The 16,591-nt window shown below is 44.3% G+C and overlaps 1 protein-coding gene across 3 annotated transcripts in view; it reads left to right on the plus strand.

Annotated features, from left to right (window-relative positions):
* The window catches only part of Popdc3 (popeye domain containing 3), a 29,364-nt gene extending 18,308 nt beyond the window's left edge, over positions 1-11,056 (plus strand). For 2 of the 3 annotated variants that reach the window (XM_021175052.2, XM_021175053.2), the window contains exons 2-4: positions 7,135-7,853; positions 9,005-9,113; positions 10,242-11,056. In XM_021175052.2, coding sequence (XP_021030711.1) covers positions 7,369-7,853; positions 9,005-9,113; positions 10,242-10,523 — 876 coding nt within the window. In that variant the 5' untranslated portion in view covers positions 7,135-7,368 and the 3' untranslated portion in view covers positions 10,524-11,056. The remainder of the gene's footprint in view (positions 1-7,134; positions 7,854-9,004; positions 9,114-10,241) is intronic. The other variant, XM_029482299.1, reaches the window with a different exon arrangement.
* The last annotated feature ends 5,535 nt before the right edge of the window (positions 11,057-16,591 follow it).

Below are 16,591 nucleotides of genomic sequence, written 5' to 3' on the forward strand. Positions count from 1 at the left end.
GCTGGTGGGTGTCAGGCAACCCTGCGCTCCCGCTACCCTGGAGCTGATCCGGCCGGATGAGGCCTGTGGCCCTACTCGGGCCGGTTTCTGCTTCCCTAACTTGTGTGTGTATTTCTATGTGTGTTTCTATATATGTGTCTGTGTAGGCATTAATTTAAGGGTAAAATCCTTAATTGTTCCTATTCTAGCTCCCAAATAAATGGTGAGCTTATTTATATTTATTAACAAGCTTGAAGCACTATGATTGGGCACACATTTATCTATTTTAACCCTCATGGCGAATCCCTTGGTTACCTGCTCATCACAGCTCCTCCTGAAGCCTCTCCACATGGTCTTCTGCCTCATGGCCACCTCTTTCTTCTTCCTTGCGGTCCTTCTCTCCTGTCTTTCTCCAGGGGACCTCTGGCTAGGATCAGAAGTCCAGCTTTCCTATCTCCTTCTCCCAGCCATAGGCTGATCATCTCCATACTAACTAATCAGAGATAATTGGGGAACATTCTTCACACAACACTGATACAGGAGATGGTTCAGCCATCATGACGATGCTAGTGTCTGGACTATACTAGATCTCTGGGCACAGAAATCAGCAACTGAATATACAGTGCACAAGACCAACCCCCAACATGTGTTTGTGTGTGTGCGTATGTGTGTGTGTATGTGTGTTTCTGTGTGTCTGCGTGTGTATGTGTCTGTGTATGCCTGCATGTGTGTGTGAGTGTGTGTGTATGCGTGTGCATGTGTGTGTGTGTTTAGTTAGGGTTGGTTGTATATGGGTGGAGGGTTATTTACCAGAACATAGGCAACATATAGCGGTCACATGAATAATGAAAATGATCAGCTGCCAATAGCTTCTCAGCTAGGAGTGAGGACTCAAGAGTCCCCCTCATCCCATCTTGGGATGTTACAGGCCCAGTCTTGGCACAGCCAATCACAGCTGCAGTGTTTTGCACACATGCAGTGCAAAGATCATGTCCTGTCCAGAAAATGGTGTTTCTCTGCACCTCATCCCCAACCCACATTCTCCAGCTCTTCCATTTTCAACTGCCCTCTTTCATGTGTTCCATGAGCCTTGCAGGGTATGGTATAGACGTCCCTCTTAGGACAGGGTACTCAATAGTCACTGATTCTCAGTACTCTGACCAGTTGTAAGTGTCCACTAATCATGGCCCACTGTGACAACAGGCTTCTCTGACCAAAGCTGAGAGCAGCACTGACCCAGCGGTAGCTTTTCTTTTAGATGAGTGTCTGCCGAAGTCAGAAGAGGGTGGAGGTTGGCTTGGGAGATGGCAGAACATGAGCAATGTGAAGGTAGATGACAAGAATACTAATGGTGGAAAGGTGGAGATGGGGAGAAGGAGGTGAGGACCAAGACCTGGATTTGTCCTCTGACTTCCACACATGTGCAGTGAGGTACACGTGTGTAGACACACATATTCACACACGCTGCACAGTTTGAACATACTATCCTGAATGGGTGGAATGCTGTTCCTGAAACTGTAGGCTTTTAAAGGAATATTGTAGAGCTAGTGTTGGAGTTCGTCAAAAGACCCTCACTCACAATGACCACAGAGACCACTGCCATCGCTGCAAAACGCATGAAGATTTTTATTGATCCAACATGTTGGGGATTCCCCTCTCAGCATGTAGACCAGAGAAGAGACCCAGAACAAAGAAAGAACACACTTTTTATACCTCTGTAAGGGGCAGATTTGAGCAACAGGATTCTCATTGGTGTAGTAAGTAACCCTTTTAGGCATTGGTTGGTTTGTTTAGTGACTAAGTAACCCTTTGGCCCAGTGACTCACTTTGCTTGCCCCATGGGGTGTTATTATGATTTGGTCAGCAAAGTAATAGTACATTTTGAACTTATGGATCAGCTATTAACATCACAGCTATTAACATCAGGGGAATTCTCGAAACAAGGTCAGGGTGGTTTGTGGTCTTTGTCACAATTCAGTGTGGGGCAGGAGGCAGAAGAATTGCTAATCTTGTTATGGTTATTTCTCTGAAGACAGCTAATATTGTTTTGGTAGTTGCAAGCTTAATCATTTTGACCACTAAAATTATGTTTTTACATTTGTTTAGTCAGCCAGCTTCCTTATTTGGCTCTGTACTTTGCCTGCTAGTTCTGTTTGGAAAGTCTTTTTTGAAGGGGGAAGGTACTGGGTGGTCTTTAATTAATTTTCTATATTACACTATGTGTGACAAACTTTTCCAAGTTGTTGACTAGGAAAACCCTAGAAGCCCCCAAAACAACACAGGCTATTGCCATTGCTCTTGGTAATGTACCAGACCTAGATAATAAGACCTTATTGCTGAAGGTGCCCTGTACTCTGGCTTCTGGACAAAGAAACGTTAAGCTAAAATTGAGCTAGAAGCTTCCTCCCTGCTGACTAGCTTTTATGCTGCTGGAAAGGACTGTGCAGGCTGCTGGGAGTCAGTCATCAGTAGCCTCATCTAGTTGTGAACCCTTTAAGGTACAATATTGACCTTCCGAGCAAAATACTCCTGGGTGTAAAAGAGGCATGACAGTTATGGTGGTGATCAACTGCTTTCTGATTAGATCTGAGGTCTGTTTAACAGGAGAGAACTCATACCTAGTGCTACAAACCTAGTCAAAAGCCATGGATGAGGAGGCCAAAAGAGACCCTGAGTGGGGAACCTTCTACTGGTTGGTTGTTTGCTATTTGCTTTTCAGACAAGGTCCCACTATGTAGCCTAGGCTGGCCTCTAATTCAAGATTATCCTGTCTCAGCCTCCTAAGTGTTGGGATTTCCAGAATTGCCACCTTACCTGGTATCTGGTACCACTTAAAGTAGATAGAATAGGTGCTGTTTCCCTTGCTTTGTTGGCGAATAAACTTTCCTAGGCTCATGCGCAGAATGGAAGTCAGAGCAGAAGCTGTGATTTCCAAGTCCTGGTGATGTGTAATGGAAACAGATTAATGCAGAAGAGAATATGTGTCACACTTAAACAGTTTGTCCTTGAACAATATTTTTACCTTCTCTGAATTTCATAATTCTCCTGAGTAAAATTACCTGCCTCGTGGGGTTGTTCGGTGAGATATAAAAATCTACCTAGCACGTAAGTACTGAATGCATGTACCATCGCAAGGATAAGTAGGGAAAAAAAAGACAGCTGAGAAAAATAAGAACTTAGCATATGGAACACATACTGAGATTGGCATCTGATTCCAATTAATGAGTAGAATATTGGTATTTTGAGCTTGTGGGATGCTTGGCAACCCAAACTAACTCAATAGCACTGGCTACCATACTATTTGTTGTCTTCAATCAAAGCAGTAATTAAATGTTCTTAAGAAGCTCAAGGTCATAGGCAAAGGATTCACTTTGAATTTGGAGTTGGTCCAGATGGATTTTTTGCGGGGGCAGGGGGATTCCCCAACTTCCCAGTGTATTTGTGTTGATGTATCTCAGAGGTTGGGCTCTTCCCTGCATCTGTGAACTTAGAGTACCCAGGTATTTCAACATCCCGTGTTAGAGGTGGAATATCTTAGTATATTCAACTGGCATTCATTGGATGCAAAGGGTCAGGCATACAATAACATCTGTCTCTGGCCCTGCTGCCCCTTACAATTTCAGAGCCTACAGGAAGACTCAGTCATAATACATATACACCAAATGCTTTCACAAATGGCTGTCTCCAGAAGTAGAGTGCTATGAGCTGAGCAGTCCATTTAGGACTGTGATTGGTTTCCTGGCAAGCCTGTTCCCTTGCTTTCATACTACCTCATTCAAAGATTCACCTCCTGGCCCTAGTGAAGCTGGGCATATAGGCGCTTAAGCTTCCATGCTGCAGGGTGTAACTAACTACCCTTTTATCTGAAGCCAGAAACTTCACCAGACTGTGCCCAGCTCCCCCAGGGACTTTGCCAGGCTATGATAGCTTCCCCATGCTTGGCATGATGATTTAGATTCTGCTTCCCTCAGACAGTGAGATAATAAATGTATTGCTAAGCAGATAAGCACAACTCTGGGCTAATCTTCATCAGCGTGCCACCAGGGTAATGCCGCCTGCCCTTGAGAATCCTTTTATCATCTTATTACTTTATAATTCACAGTCTTACAGATTTAAGAGAAAAACTGAATAAACTGGAAAAAAAACTGGATGACTGTGTTAGGTTGCTAGATTTTCATCTTCTCCATCTGTAGCTCAATGGGCAAGATCAGTAGCTGTTTGAGGATGGAATCCATTGTGTTGCTTGGGTATTTCAGCAGTTATTTACACACAGAAATGATGAGGCCTGAGGGTCTGTGAGGCAGGCAGCTGGTGGATGAATCATGTTCGGTCATCAGAATGATGGTGGCGCATGGCAGAGGCCCTTTCCTGCCCATCACCTGCTCCCGTCAGTTCCCCCTCGTCTAATAAAGTGCATCTGTTGTGGTGACTGGATAAAAACACACCAAGCCGGGTATGCAGTAATTCAATCAGGGCAAGTTAGCATTCTACAGCAGTGCCATGCTCAAGGTGGAGAGACAGAGCCTGGTAGCTGCTTAGTGCAACAGGAGTGGGCCGGAAGCACAGTTCCTCTTAAGACCCCCAGGATCACAATTCTAGAACGTAGAGGCCCCGGCATGCCCTCCAGACCAGGCATTTTTAAGGAGCTCCTTTCTGAATCGCCGGGAACATTTTCTGTGGCCTTTCTCTTATTAGCACTGTCTTAACGTTTCACTGAGGATTATAAATTTTTAAGGAAGTTCAAGCCAAAGTTCAGAGACCCACGAGCAGGTCTTTTCATATTGGTCTTCGAGGCTGTGTTGAGTACTCTGAAGAATTGATTGGCTAAAATGCCCCGGTTTACAAAGTAAAACCGCAGGGGAGTGACATTTGCAGGCTGGTATTTGCAGTTCCTGCTCCTCCTTGCATTTCTGAGAACCGTTCTTTGCTGTGACAGTCCAGCAGTATAGAATTGTGTGTGTGTGTGTGTGTGTGTGTGTGTATGTGTGTGTGTGTGTTTTAAGAGGAGAAACTGAGCATGCTCAGAATGCTTCTCTGTTTGTTTCCTGTGTGTCAGAGATGGCCCGTAATCAGGGATCTGCAAGATGCTTGAAGTCTTTTAAAACAAGTAAAAATAACATTATAGCTCTAAGTTGTGTATCTAAGCCATTGTCCCTTCCCTCCTGTCCCCTTTCCTCTTTCTCTTCTTCCTTCTCCTTGCTTATTCTCCTGCGGGGTTGTCATGATTTGAGAAAAGGTTCATGATTGAAGGATGCCAACAGCAGCATCACCTTCATGCCTATTCTGTCAGTGATGGCCAGTTCCCTGCCACTCACAAGGCATGTTCACTTCTGCATACGGACTTTTATGTTTTCCTTATGAGACTCGGGCTGTGGTACATGATGTTTTAACGGGTGTCCTGGGAGGCAGTAAACACAGCATCTACATTCCAGGGCCTTGCATGGTGGTTGGTTTCCATACGACTCAGGCTAGGGGGAACATCACAGTGACGACATTAGTGCTGAGGATAAATGTGGTAAGTGATGCATTGATCCAGGACCTTGTCATCATGCCCAGTTTTCTTCAGACCCAGGTCCCATATCAGCATCCACCACATGGTTGGAAGAGTAGAGAATATATGAAGAAGAGAACAGAGTCAATAGTATTGTTAACCAGCTGGGAAATGTCTAAGGAACAGGAATTAATGTGTTCCTTTTTATGTATGCAATATTAACCTGAGCCACAAATACAGAAAATCATGCTGTCTTAGTTAGGGTTTTACTCTGAACAGACACCATGACCAAGACAAATAGGGGCTGGCTTGCAGGTTCAGAGGTTCAGTTCGTCATCATCAAGGTGGGAGCAGGGAAGCATCCAGGCAGGCATGGTGCAGGCAGAGCTGAGAGTTCTACATCTTCATCTGAAGGCTGCTAGTGGAAGACTAGCTTCCAGGCAGCTAGGAGTAGGGTCTTAAAGACCATGCCCACAGTGACACACCTACTCCAACAAGGCTACACCTCCCAATAGTGCCACTCCCTGGGCCAAGCATATACACACCATCACAAGTGTACATGTTTTTTTTTTTTAAAGTCCCTGAATCTAACTTATTAAATGTTTTCACAGACTACTATGTATTCATAAAGATCTCCCTCCTGGCCATGTGTTCCCTATGCTTACTGATTTATTGGGGGTGATTATAGTGTCACATTTAAGCCATCTTTCATGGAAGACCACTTCCTTGGATCCAGCATGTGGGCAGTGCCACCAAAGTCCTGCTCTGCTTTGATGTCTGTATAGCTTGGACACATTCATTCTCAGCCTCAAATATGTTTAAAGCATAACTGCCATAGCATCAGACAGTATCTGTCGAGAAGGGAGGATTTTTGGAAGGTCCATGGATTAATCATAATTACGAAGAGAGCTTGTTCAAAATACGCATCCCTGGAAATCACCTTGATTTAATATTTGTGGGGAAAGTCCATGGCTCTCTGTTTTTAGTCACTTGTGTCAAGTGATTCTGGCTTAAAGCTGTGCCACGGCTGTAGACTGGCTGACCCAAGGATTTAGTTATCCCGTGTTTCAGTTTTCTGTCTGTTGTTGTGATAAAACACTGACTAAAACCAACTTGAGGAGGAAAGGGATTATTGCCCCTTACAGACTAGAGTCCATCATTGAGGGATGTCTAGCAAGGAGCTCAAAGCAGGAACCTAGAGGCAAGAACTGGAGCAGAGGCCATGGAGGAATGTTTGTGCTGACTTGCTCCCCATGAGTTCCTGAGTTTGCTCTCTCATATACCTCAGGACTACCTGCCTAGGGCTGGCACCGCCCACAGTGGGCGGGGCCCTTTCACATTAATCATTAACCTAGAATATGCCCCACTAGCTTGCCCAGGACAGTCTGATGGAGGTGTTTCCTCAGCTGAGATTCCTTCTCAGGTGACTCCAGCTCGTCAAGTTTATAAAAACTAACCTGCATACGCCGAAAAATCAATAGCTAGCCAATTTCTAGTAAATATGCTTTTATTAAACATTTAATTAATACTTGCGCTTAAAACATCCCAATTTCCTAACAATGGGAAGACAATTTGCATAACTGATGCCGCAGATTCATTAAGTAAAGTACCATTCCATTCTTTTTGTTTAATTTGATCCTATGTCCCTATTTTCTTTCACACAGGAAATAGCAAAATCTTTGTGGACTTCATCTGAATCAGGGGCCCAGATGAGCTTAAAGAAACTGGAACTGAACCCGTCGCTCTTTGGGCTCCACACCCACTGAAGCCCCCTCCATGCCAGCCCCCGAGTCTCCCGGCCTGTGGAGTGCACTGCTGTGTGATGGGAAAGCGAAGGACTCTGTCACTGGCCTCAGGGTCATCTAAAGCGAACTGACAGGGAAGCAGATAGTGCAGCCATGGAGAAGAATTCAAGCTTATGGAAAAGCCTGGTGACTGAACACCCACTCTGCACCACCTGGAAGCAAGAGGCCGAAGGGGCCATTTACCACCTCGCCAGTATCTTGTTTGTAGTAGGTTATATGGGTGGCAGTGGATTCTTTGGGCTCCTTTATGTCTTCAGCTTGCTGGGGCTGGGTTTCCTCTGTTCTGCGGTCTGGGCGTGGGTGGACGTCTGTGCCGCTGACATATTTTCCTGGAATTTTGTGCTGTTTGTCATCTGCTTCATGCAGTTCGTTCACATCGCGTATCAAGTTCACAGCATAACCTTCGCCCGAGATTTCCATGTGTTGTACAGCTCGCTCTTCAAGCCCCTGGGGATCCCTTTGCCCGTCTTCAGAACAATTGCTCTGAGCTCTGAAGTGGTTAGTTTGGAAAAGGAGCACTGTTACGCCATGCAGGGGAAAACCTCCATTGATAGACTCTCCGTTCTCATCTCAGGAAGGTTCGTACCCTGCGTGCAGTGTGTCTCACCTCTATAGTGGTTCTGTGTGTTTCTTTGTATTCTATGTTGGTATAGCATAGTCCTGGGTAGCATTTAGCACCCATTGACTCGGGGAAATCTTTGAGACCTGACATAGGTGTGGGTATTTAGAGGACATGCTAGAGTTTACTTGAATCAGGAAATAATCTCAGCGTACTCTTTCATCTTACAAATACAATCCACAAGTTTTAAAAGCAAAGCATGAATTTAGTTCTGTGGATGCAGCACTTGTGACTAGTCACAGAAAGTCAAGGAGGCTGAGGCAGCTTGAGCTGGTAGATCCGTCATCGGCACAGTGAGTATTTTAGGTGGACTCTTCTGGCATCCTTCTCAATAACAGGGAGTCTTTAATTTTATATTATCAAATTTATTCAGGAAATCCTAGCATTTACCCCATTGTGAGAGGTGGGAGTAAAGACTTCGAGAATATATATGTATAGAATCTAAACTTGGAAAAGTTTGAGGAGGTAAACAATCATGTGTTTTTCATATAATTGAAGCTATTAATGCCTGGAGAGATGGCTCTGCAGTCAAGAGCACTGGCTCCAGTTCCAGAGGACCAGGGGTTCAATTCCCAGGACCTGCATGGCAGCTCATAACTGCCTGAAATTGCAATTTCATGGGATCCAACACCTTTACACAAACATGCATGCAGGCAAAACACCAATGCACATGAAATAAAATTAAGTAAATTAATTAATTGTGTAACAAAAAGAAAAGATTAAACCTTTAATGCACAGAGGTCCTTGCAGCAGATTCCCCACTGTGCTCTTAAACTCCCCACTGTGTAATAAAAAAAAATTTTTTTTTGACTGAGTGTGCCAGTCCTGTGCTGAGGCTCAGTACCCACGTGGAATGGACTCGTCTCGTGCATGTACAACTTGATGAGCTGTTGGTGAATTTCACCGACTGCTCCAGACTTCTAGGTGATGAATATCATACTCAAATCTTATAGGGATTACGGTACTACATGTATTTAATATTTTGTTCTTCAAAACTCATCAGGGAAGAAGCCCCCAAAGGCTGCAAGTGTACTCCCCCCACTCAAGTGTCCCCCAAATGTGCACACACTTTCTTCCCACCTCATAACAGATGTTCTTATATCTTGCTAGAATCAGAGTGACAGTCGATGGCGAATTTCTGCATTATATTTCCCCCTTTCAGTTCCTGGATTCTCCTGAGTGGGATTCGCTAAGACCCACAGAGGAAGGCATTTTTCAGGTAAGGACCAATTATGCCGCATGGTTCAGGACCCAACCTTCTAAACAGGTGAATATTTGTTGTAAAGCAAGCAAACATACAACACACACAGTTTAAATTTATATTTAACTTTGGATACAGTTCCCTTCATGCCTGACTCCTAACCGTGAGTCTTGATGACTGACGTTAGTCACGGGTACAACCACAGAAAGAATGGGAATCCAGGAGACAGGAAGGAGTTGTGAGAAGCACTCTCTAGGTTTTCCATGTTGAACCGCATATATGGGAATTAATATGCCAAGACTTGATTTTAAACACTGCCGATGTGATCGTTTAGAAAACGCCAAGAGAAAAAGATCACACTTATTACAAAACAAATGGTTTTTGAAAGTAGAAGGTCCCAGTGGATGTCAGCTATTCTAAACTTTGTCATCTCTATGCTGTCGTGTGCTGGTAGTACTAAAAGACAACCATTTCTGTCCATTATATTTATTATGCTATACTGTTTCCTATAAACCAACACATACATGTGCATGCACATTCAGATGTATGTAAATCCGCAAGTGTGGTATCTGTAAATTCCGTATTGTACTAGAGAAACGGTTTTGGGGTTAGAAGTCCACAATCTTCATAGTTGTGTATTCCTCTCGTGTTAGCCAACCTTGCTCTCTCATTTTCATATCAGGTAGGTCTGCAAAACATAATCAAGAGGAGCACGTGTGTATAGCATCATGATTAGAGAGGAAGAAATAAATTATGTAGTTTATTTTAATATTTACTATCTTAAGTTTTTAACATTTTGTGTATCGGTTAAGATGGTTTTTAACGTAAAAGGAATTCATTTAAAATTGGAGGCAGAAAAAATGTGATTGAAAGAACTAGAGAGATTAAGTGGTTAAGTGCACTGGCTGTTCTTGCAGAGGACCTGGGTTCAGTTCCCAGCACCCACATGGCTGCCCACAACCATCTGTAAGTCCAGTTCCAGGGGATCTGATGCCCTCTTCTGGCCTCTGTGGGCACTGGACACATGTGGTATGAGTACATTCATGGAGGCCAAACACTCATACACATAAAGATAAACCTTTACTAATCATGTTTTAATCTGTTGCTTTCTAGTTTTGTTTTGCACACGTCTCTTGTGTTTTCTAGGTAACTCTCACAGCAGACACCGATTGCCGATATGTGTCTTGGAGGAGAAAAAAATTGTATCTACTCTTTGCGCAGCATCGGTACATCTCCCGCCTGTTTTCAGTTTTAATTGGCAGTGACATTGCAGATAAACTCTATGCCTTGAACGACAGGGTGTACATAGGGAAGAAACATCACTATGATATTCGGTTACCCAACTACTACCAGATGTCAACTCCAGACTTGTCCAGATCACCCCTAACAGAACAGTTCCGGAATTCCAGACAACATTGTAACAAATGACATCAAAACCTGAAGTTGTGTGACTGCTGCAAAAAAAGACTTCATCATTCCCCCCCCCCCAGACAATTCAGAATCAAGATGCCATTGCCAGCTGTTTACTAATTCATTTTAACTTCTGCATTGCAAATAAAATTTAAAAATTTTCATGTATTCCTTACTGTTATAATGGGAGATGAATACGGATGGGCAGTTTGCCCCTTTTCTGCATCAGAACTGAAAGAATGTGATTTTGTATTCTCTGATATTTCCCCCAATGTGCTGCCTGGTACTGTTGGCACGGGAGAAGCAGCTAACAAATGTCAGCATGAGAGCGGGTTGCTATGGTCCACAGACCCATTTCTAGAATCTGCTTTTCTGGGACAATCTCTGATGAATGTAAGTTACATTGTTGTTGTGGGAAGCAATTTCTTTTATATGTGAAGTTCTTTGACGGGACTAAACAGAAGAATAAATGTAAGAAACAATAACATGCCAATTTGAAGATGACTTTCTTGCTACAAACAAATCCTGAGCTTACACTTTACAATTACTAATAAAAGCAGCAACTAATAGAAAACAAAAGTGCATAATAATTACTGAGTAAATAGCTACCCATAAACAGATAGTTCAAATGCATCTGACCTTTTGAGTTGCATATTCAGCTACAGAGGCAAGGCTTTGACAGAGCAGAGGCAGCTTCACAGTGAGTTCTCAATCCTGTAAGAAGAGCATAGGAAAGAGATACTTACATGCAGACCTGGTCCCTGTATTAGGAAAACTGGTTTTCTGGAACTCCTATGCAGTGAACCTCTGTAGAACCATTTGACAAATGGACCTAATGACCTGTTTGTGGCTCTGGGTTATAAACTGGGCCCTGATGATAGATAGATATATCCAGTGATAGACATGATTCATCCTTCACAGAGCTTACATCCTGGGGCCAAGAGAGAAGATAAACTAGAAAAGCTTATGGATACAAAGTGATGGGGTCAAGGAGACAGGGAAATTAAAGGATATGGGTGGGGGATGCTGCTCGAGGAAGGTCTCAGCAGGAAGGTGATGCTTACTAAAGACCTGCAGGAGGCGAGGCGGTAGTCTATGCAGACACTGGGCAAGGGCAGTCTGGGCTAGGGGTAGCACATGCAGGCTCCTATGCAGAGCATGGCTGGCCAGGTCAGGACCAATGGGAAAGCGAGCGTGGAGTGGGACAGCCTTGGAGTGGGTGGGGGACTTAGACTTGGATTCAGCAGCCACTGCAGAGTTTGAAATAGAATAGTCATGTGTTCTGCCTGTGATCCCTTGATAGCCTGCTGAGGAGGAGGTGTCGGGGTGGGGACAACAGTGGATGAGGAAGGTCAGGAGACAGTTGCCCCTGAACACTGAGTGTGAGTCTGGACTCAAGAAAGATCCGGGCTAGAGATACAGCTGTGAGACATTTAGCAGTCAATGGTGTCCAAACTCATTGGCCAGAGGAGGTGTCAAGTGCCTGAGGGTAGATCAGAACAAAAATGGCCCAGGAACTTACTCTGTGAGGATGTCATAGTGACCAGAGGGATACGGTGGAGTCAGCAAAGGATATGAAGGAGCAGCCAGTGAAGCAGCAAGGACACCAAGGGAGCGTGATGTTCCAGAAGCCAAGTGAAGAGACCTGTCTACAGATCCATTCCTAGAGTCTGCTTGTGTGTGTGTGTGTGTGTGTGTGTGTGTCTGTCTGTCTGTCTGTCTGTCTGTCTGAATCTCTGACAAATGTAAGTCCTATTGTTGGTGTGGGAAGCAATTCTTTCTTTTACATGTGAAATTCTTTGACATGACTAAAAAGTAGAATAAATGTAAGAAATGATATGTCAATTTGAAGACTACTTTCTTGCTACAAACAAGTTCTGAGCTTATGCTTCACAGTTACCAAGGAGGCACCTTATGGAAAGCAAAAATTGCAAACTTATCACGGTGTTAAATCATCACCTAGTATTAATGTACTAAAGATACAAAGACCCAAATTTCGCCCGGAGCAACTATGAAAGGAACAGTGAAGTGTCTTTAGTGTGGCTGAGAGGTCTGGAAGACACCACTGGACTGAGCAATGGTGAGCTGCACCAGGGAAGTTTGGTCATATGAAAACAGACTGAAGGGGGATGGGAGGCATGATACGGGGACAGCAAAGCCAGGTATGCTTTTCAAGCCTTTCTGATCTGAAGAGAAATGGAAGCAGCCATTGACGTGGGACTGAGAAAGAAATGGTTTTTGCTGAACAAGACCAGAAAAATGGCACCTAAGAATGGTATATGGCAAATGGCATAAGCTCCAAGTAGGGGTGAGCTACCTGAGTGCTGACCTTGAACACGTTTGTGATGATGGATCCTGTATCCTTAAACAGGACAGTGGTCATCACAGACGGACAGCAGGCAGAGTAGACCTCCAAAGTAAAGTCAGGAAATGTCTGGGGAGAAGCTGTAGTGTGCATTGCTTTCTGATCTTCAGCAAATGGGATAGCACGGCAAGGTCTGTGTCACCATGAATGAGCTGTTGTGTAATTCAAGTCTAGCATGAGCTAAGTATAGAAAGGGATGCTTTCCTTTTCGGTTATACATGGCCATCACAGTTCTTAATCAAATAGATAGTCAGACACAATAGTAGCCATCCTCTGGTATGGTCAGACCTTTGTGAAGTGACACAAGCCTTTTGGTGGGCTTTACCATGGCTCTGGGAGAAACTCAGGTCTCTGTGTCTTTAAGACTTTGTTGCAGTTAAGCAACCAATTCCCACCTTCCATTGATACTAGGTGCTGATGGCGCACCTTAGATTCCACCAGGTAACTTAGCAAGAATTAATTGGCAGCCAGCTTGCTAACGATGAAGGGAACTGAGAACAAAGCCACGGTGAGATAGGCTCGGACCACACCACAGGAAGAAAGTGAGAAAAGTTGGTAGATGCATTTTCAAGAAATCTGTCTTGAAGATAGGACACGCACGCAGGGGGATGAAGGGTATTGAAAGGGAGAGAAGGATGAATACAGGACCCTCCCCATCGCCACTGTCATGAAGGGCTGGTACCAACCCTTGTACTAACAGATGGACTGTGAGTTGGTTTGTCTACCTGCTAAAATGAAAAAACAGAAGACCCTACAGTGACCCCATGTAAGGACACTTGAGTGTCTATGGGAAATGTCTAGAAAACTATATTTCATCATCTCAAAATATTCTAATCAGCCCAAATGGAAAGCACAAGTGGGTATTCAAGAAACTAGAGAAGCGCCCGTGAATTGCTCTCCTGTGGTGCACTTAGAATTGAATTTCTATTCAAACTGGGCTTATTTTCATCTGAGCCTAATCACTGCCACTTCTAAATTCCCTGTGTTCTCTCATTGCTAGGAGCACAGTGAGACAAGAAGCACAGGGTATGTTCTTGTGTTAAAAATGCTGTACAGCTTTGCACACAAAGCTGGATGTGTGTACCTGCATATTTGCAGATAGACAGAACCATTCTTCAAAAAACCAGAAAGAATTACAAAGAATTTTCAAACAAGTTGGGGACACTTGCAAGCTAGACACCTTTCACAATCACCCCATGTCACATGACCAGAAAGCTGGCACTTGCCAAGTGCCCTGACTTTAAAGAATTAGGGAAAGTGACTTATGGTTTTTCTGTCCTTAGTTGCGTGGTCAACGGGTACTCTGAGGAGTAGTGAGAGAGGGAGAAGGAGAGATGGCGGCACACAATGAGCCCATAAACACCCACGCTGCACTCGCCAGCAGAGTTCCGGAGGCTGCAGATCCATCTTCCCGGCCTTTACTTCACCCCAATTTTGAAGCCTCTCATTCCCTCAGAGCTACTCCCTGGAACTGAGTGGACCCATTTGCTCAGGACTCCACATCCTTAGGAGCTTGCACCAAAGAATTACTCTACCGTGAAGAACGGCAGGAGCTCCTTTCAGTACTTGTGCATTGGAGCAGTATCGGACAGAGGAGCTCAGGGAAAGTCATAGGTCATATGCAGTGCAGGCTGTCCGACTTACATTGCAAACAGCCAGAAGGGCAGAACCAGTTGGACAGAGTACTCAAAAGAAAGTGTCCCCATCTGACCCTCCCTTCCTCTTCATTTGTACTGAACCTTTTCTTGTGGTGGATCATGCTCATAATCCCAGCACTTGAGAGGCTGAGGAAGGAGAAGCACAAGCTTGAGGCTAGCCTGAGCTACATAATGAGTTTCATTTTTTTCATTCTACTAAAATATAAGCTCAAATAAATAGATTTAATGCAATAGGCCAAAATCATACAGCTATGAAAAGATGTGGCAAGACTGAAACTTTTTGCAATCCTACCATACTTAACGTGTGTTAATGACAGACTGTATATTCATATATATGCCATCATGGTCTGAGCATAATCTGAAGTTTTATTATTATGCTAACTTTGAGTACCTTTAAAACATACTGTCTATATAAAGGTCGACAGGACAGAGAATGTCATCAAAAGTACATGTAATGCCAGGCGTGGTGGCACACGCCTTTAATCCCAGCACTTGGGAGGCAGAGGCAGGCAGATTTCTGAGTTCGAGGCCAGCCTGGTCTACAGAGTGAGTTCCAGGACAGCCAAGGCTATACAGAGAAACCCTGTCTCAAAAAACCAACCCCCCCCCCAAAAAAAAGTACATGTAATTCCATTGGCTTGCTCCTTGGAAGAATCCCATTTTATGTGTAGAGGTCAGAGTCTGGCTCTCAGCAAATGGAGGCACTCACGCCTAATTCCTTCCGGACCATAGTCCTTGCACTTTCCACAGGACTGTTTTCCTGTCTTAGAGATCATTAAAGAGATTGCCCCCAATCTGAACTGAAGAAATAGTCAATGCCAAAATGCTAATTACACATCTGAATTCCTTAGTGATTAGGAGCATCGGCCAAGGGAAAGTCTTTCTTCTGGAGCTGCAGCAACAGCTAGCTAGCTCCAGCCCCAAGTGCCCTGCAAGGCAAAGTGCCATTATGAAGAATGCTATTAAACTGGCTATTCGTTTGTAGGATGAAAGAGCATAGCGAAGTTCTCTGGATTTGGGGTGGTCCACTTTGACTTCTGATACTTCCACAGCTCATGTGAGATGCTTCCTAAGAAACGGCCCTCATCTCACCCCATCTGCTGTGGGTTCCGCCCATCACACTCTTCATACAGAAAAATTAATTTAGTGTTTCATGTGGTTCTCATGTTCTTACCCCTCTCTGAAGCAACACTTCATGCTCAATAAAATGATGTAAACTGGAGCTTTTTCAAAGGGACGTTGGTAAAGGCTCTTAAGATGTGGCAGATATTTTCAGTGTGGTACATGAGATTTCTGAGGGACCGGGTATAACACATGATGCCAGTCGGTTCCCCTGAGATAAAAGTTCAGTCAAAGTCAGACATCACATCTACGGTCCTGAGAAAGGAATATCTCTTAAATGCTTCCCTGAGTCTCTGTGGAGTGCTGCCTGGTACAGGACAGCAGCTTTGCCAACAATCCACTCACAGAGGAAACGACCATACCTGCTCTTGCATCAAATCCTGGCCCCATCTGCTTGTACCTCCACAGTACCACAGACAGTTTTAGCAAAAGGTAACATGGAAGGCCCGTGAAAACACCATTTACCCTTCTTGCTCCTGTTGGAAGTTTGAACACTATTCATTCTGAATGCAGAGCCCTGAAGCAGTTCTTGGGTTCCAAGATGACTCTGGGTTGAAAACCTGAAAACTGATTTGTTTAGAGATGTTTTGTGTTGGCAATACTGAAAAATAAACTTGGGAACAATAAAAATTTGAAGAGTATTTGAGCAGACAGTATTTCATGAATGGAGCGCTGGGGACGCTAGCCAGCCTGAGAGTGACAAACATAGCTCTGGCAGCCCTTGCCCTGCCCCTATTCCCTCTGCCTTGCTGTGATGGTTTGTATATCCCTGGACCAGGGAGTGGCACCATCTGAAGGTGTGGCCTTGTTGGAATAGGTGTGACCTTGTTGGAATGGGTGTGTCACTGTGGGTGTGGGTATAAAATCCTCACCCTAGTTGCCTGGAAGTCAGTCTTCCACTAGCAGCCTTTGGATGAAGACATAGAACTCTCAGCTCCTCC

Source organism: Mus caroli, chromosome 10, assembly GCF_900094665.2.
Source record: "Mus caroli chromosome 10, CAROLI_EIJ_v1.1, whole genome shotgun sequence".
NCBI classification, from domain to species: domain Eukaryota; kingdom Metazoa; phylum Chordata; class Mammalia; order Rodentia; family Muridae; genus Mus; species Mus caroli.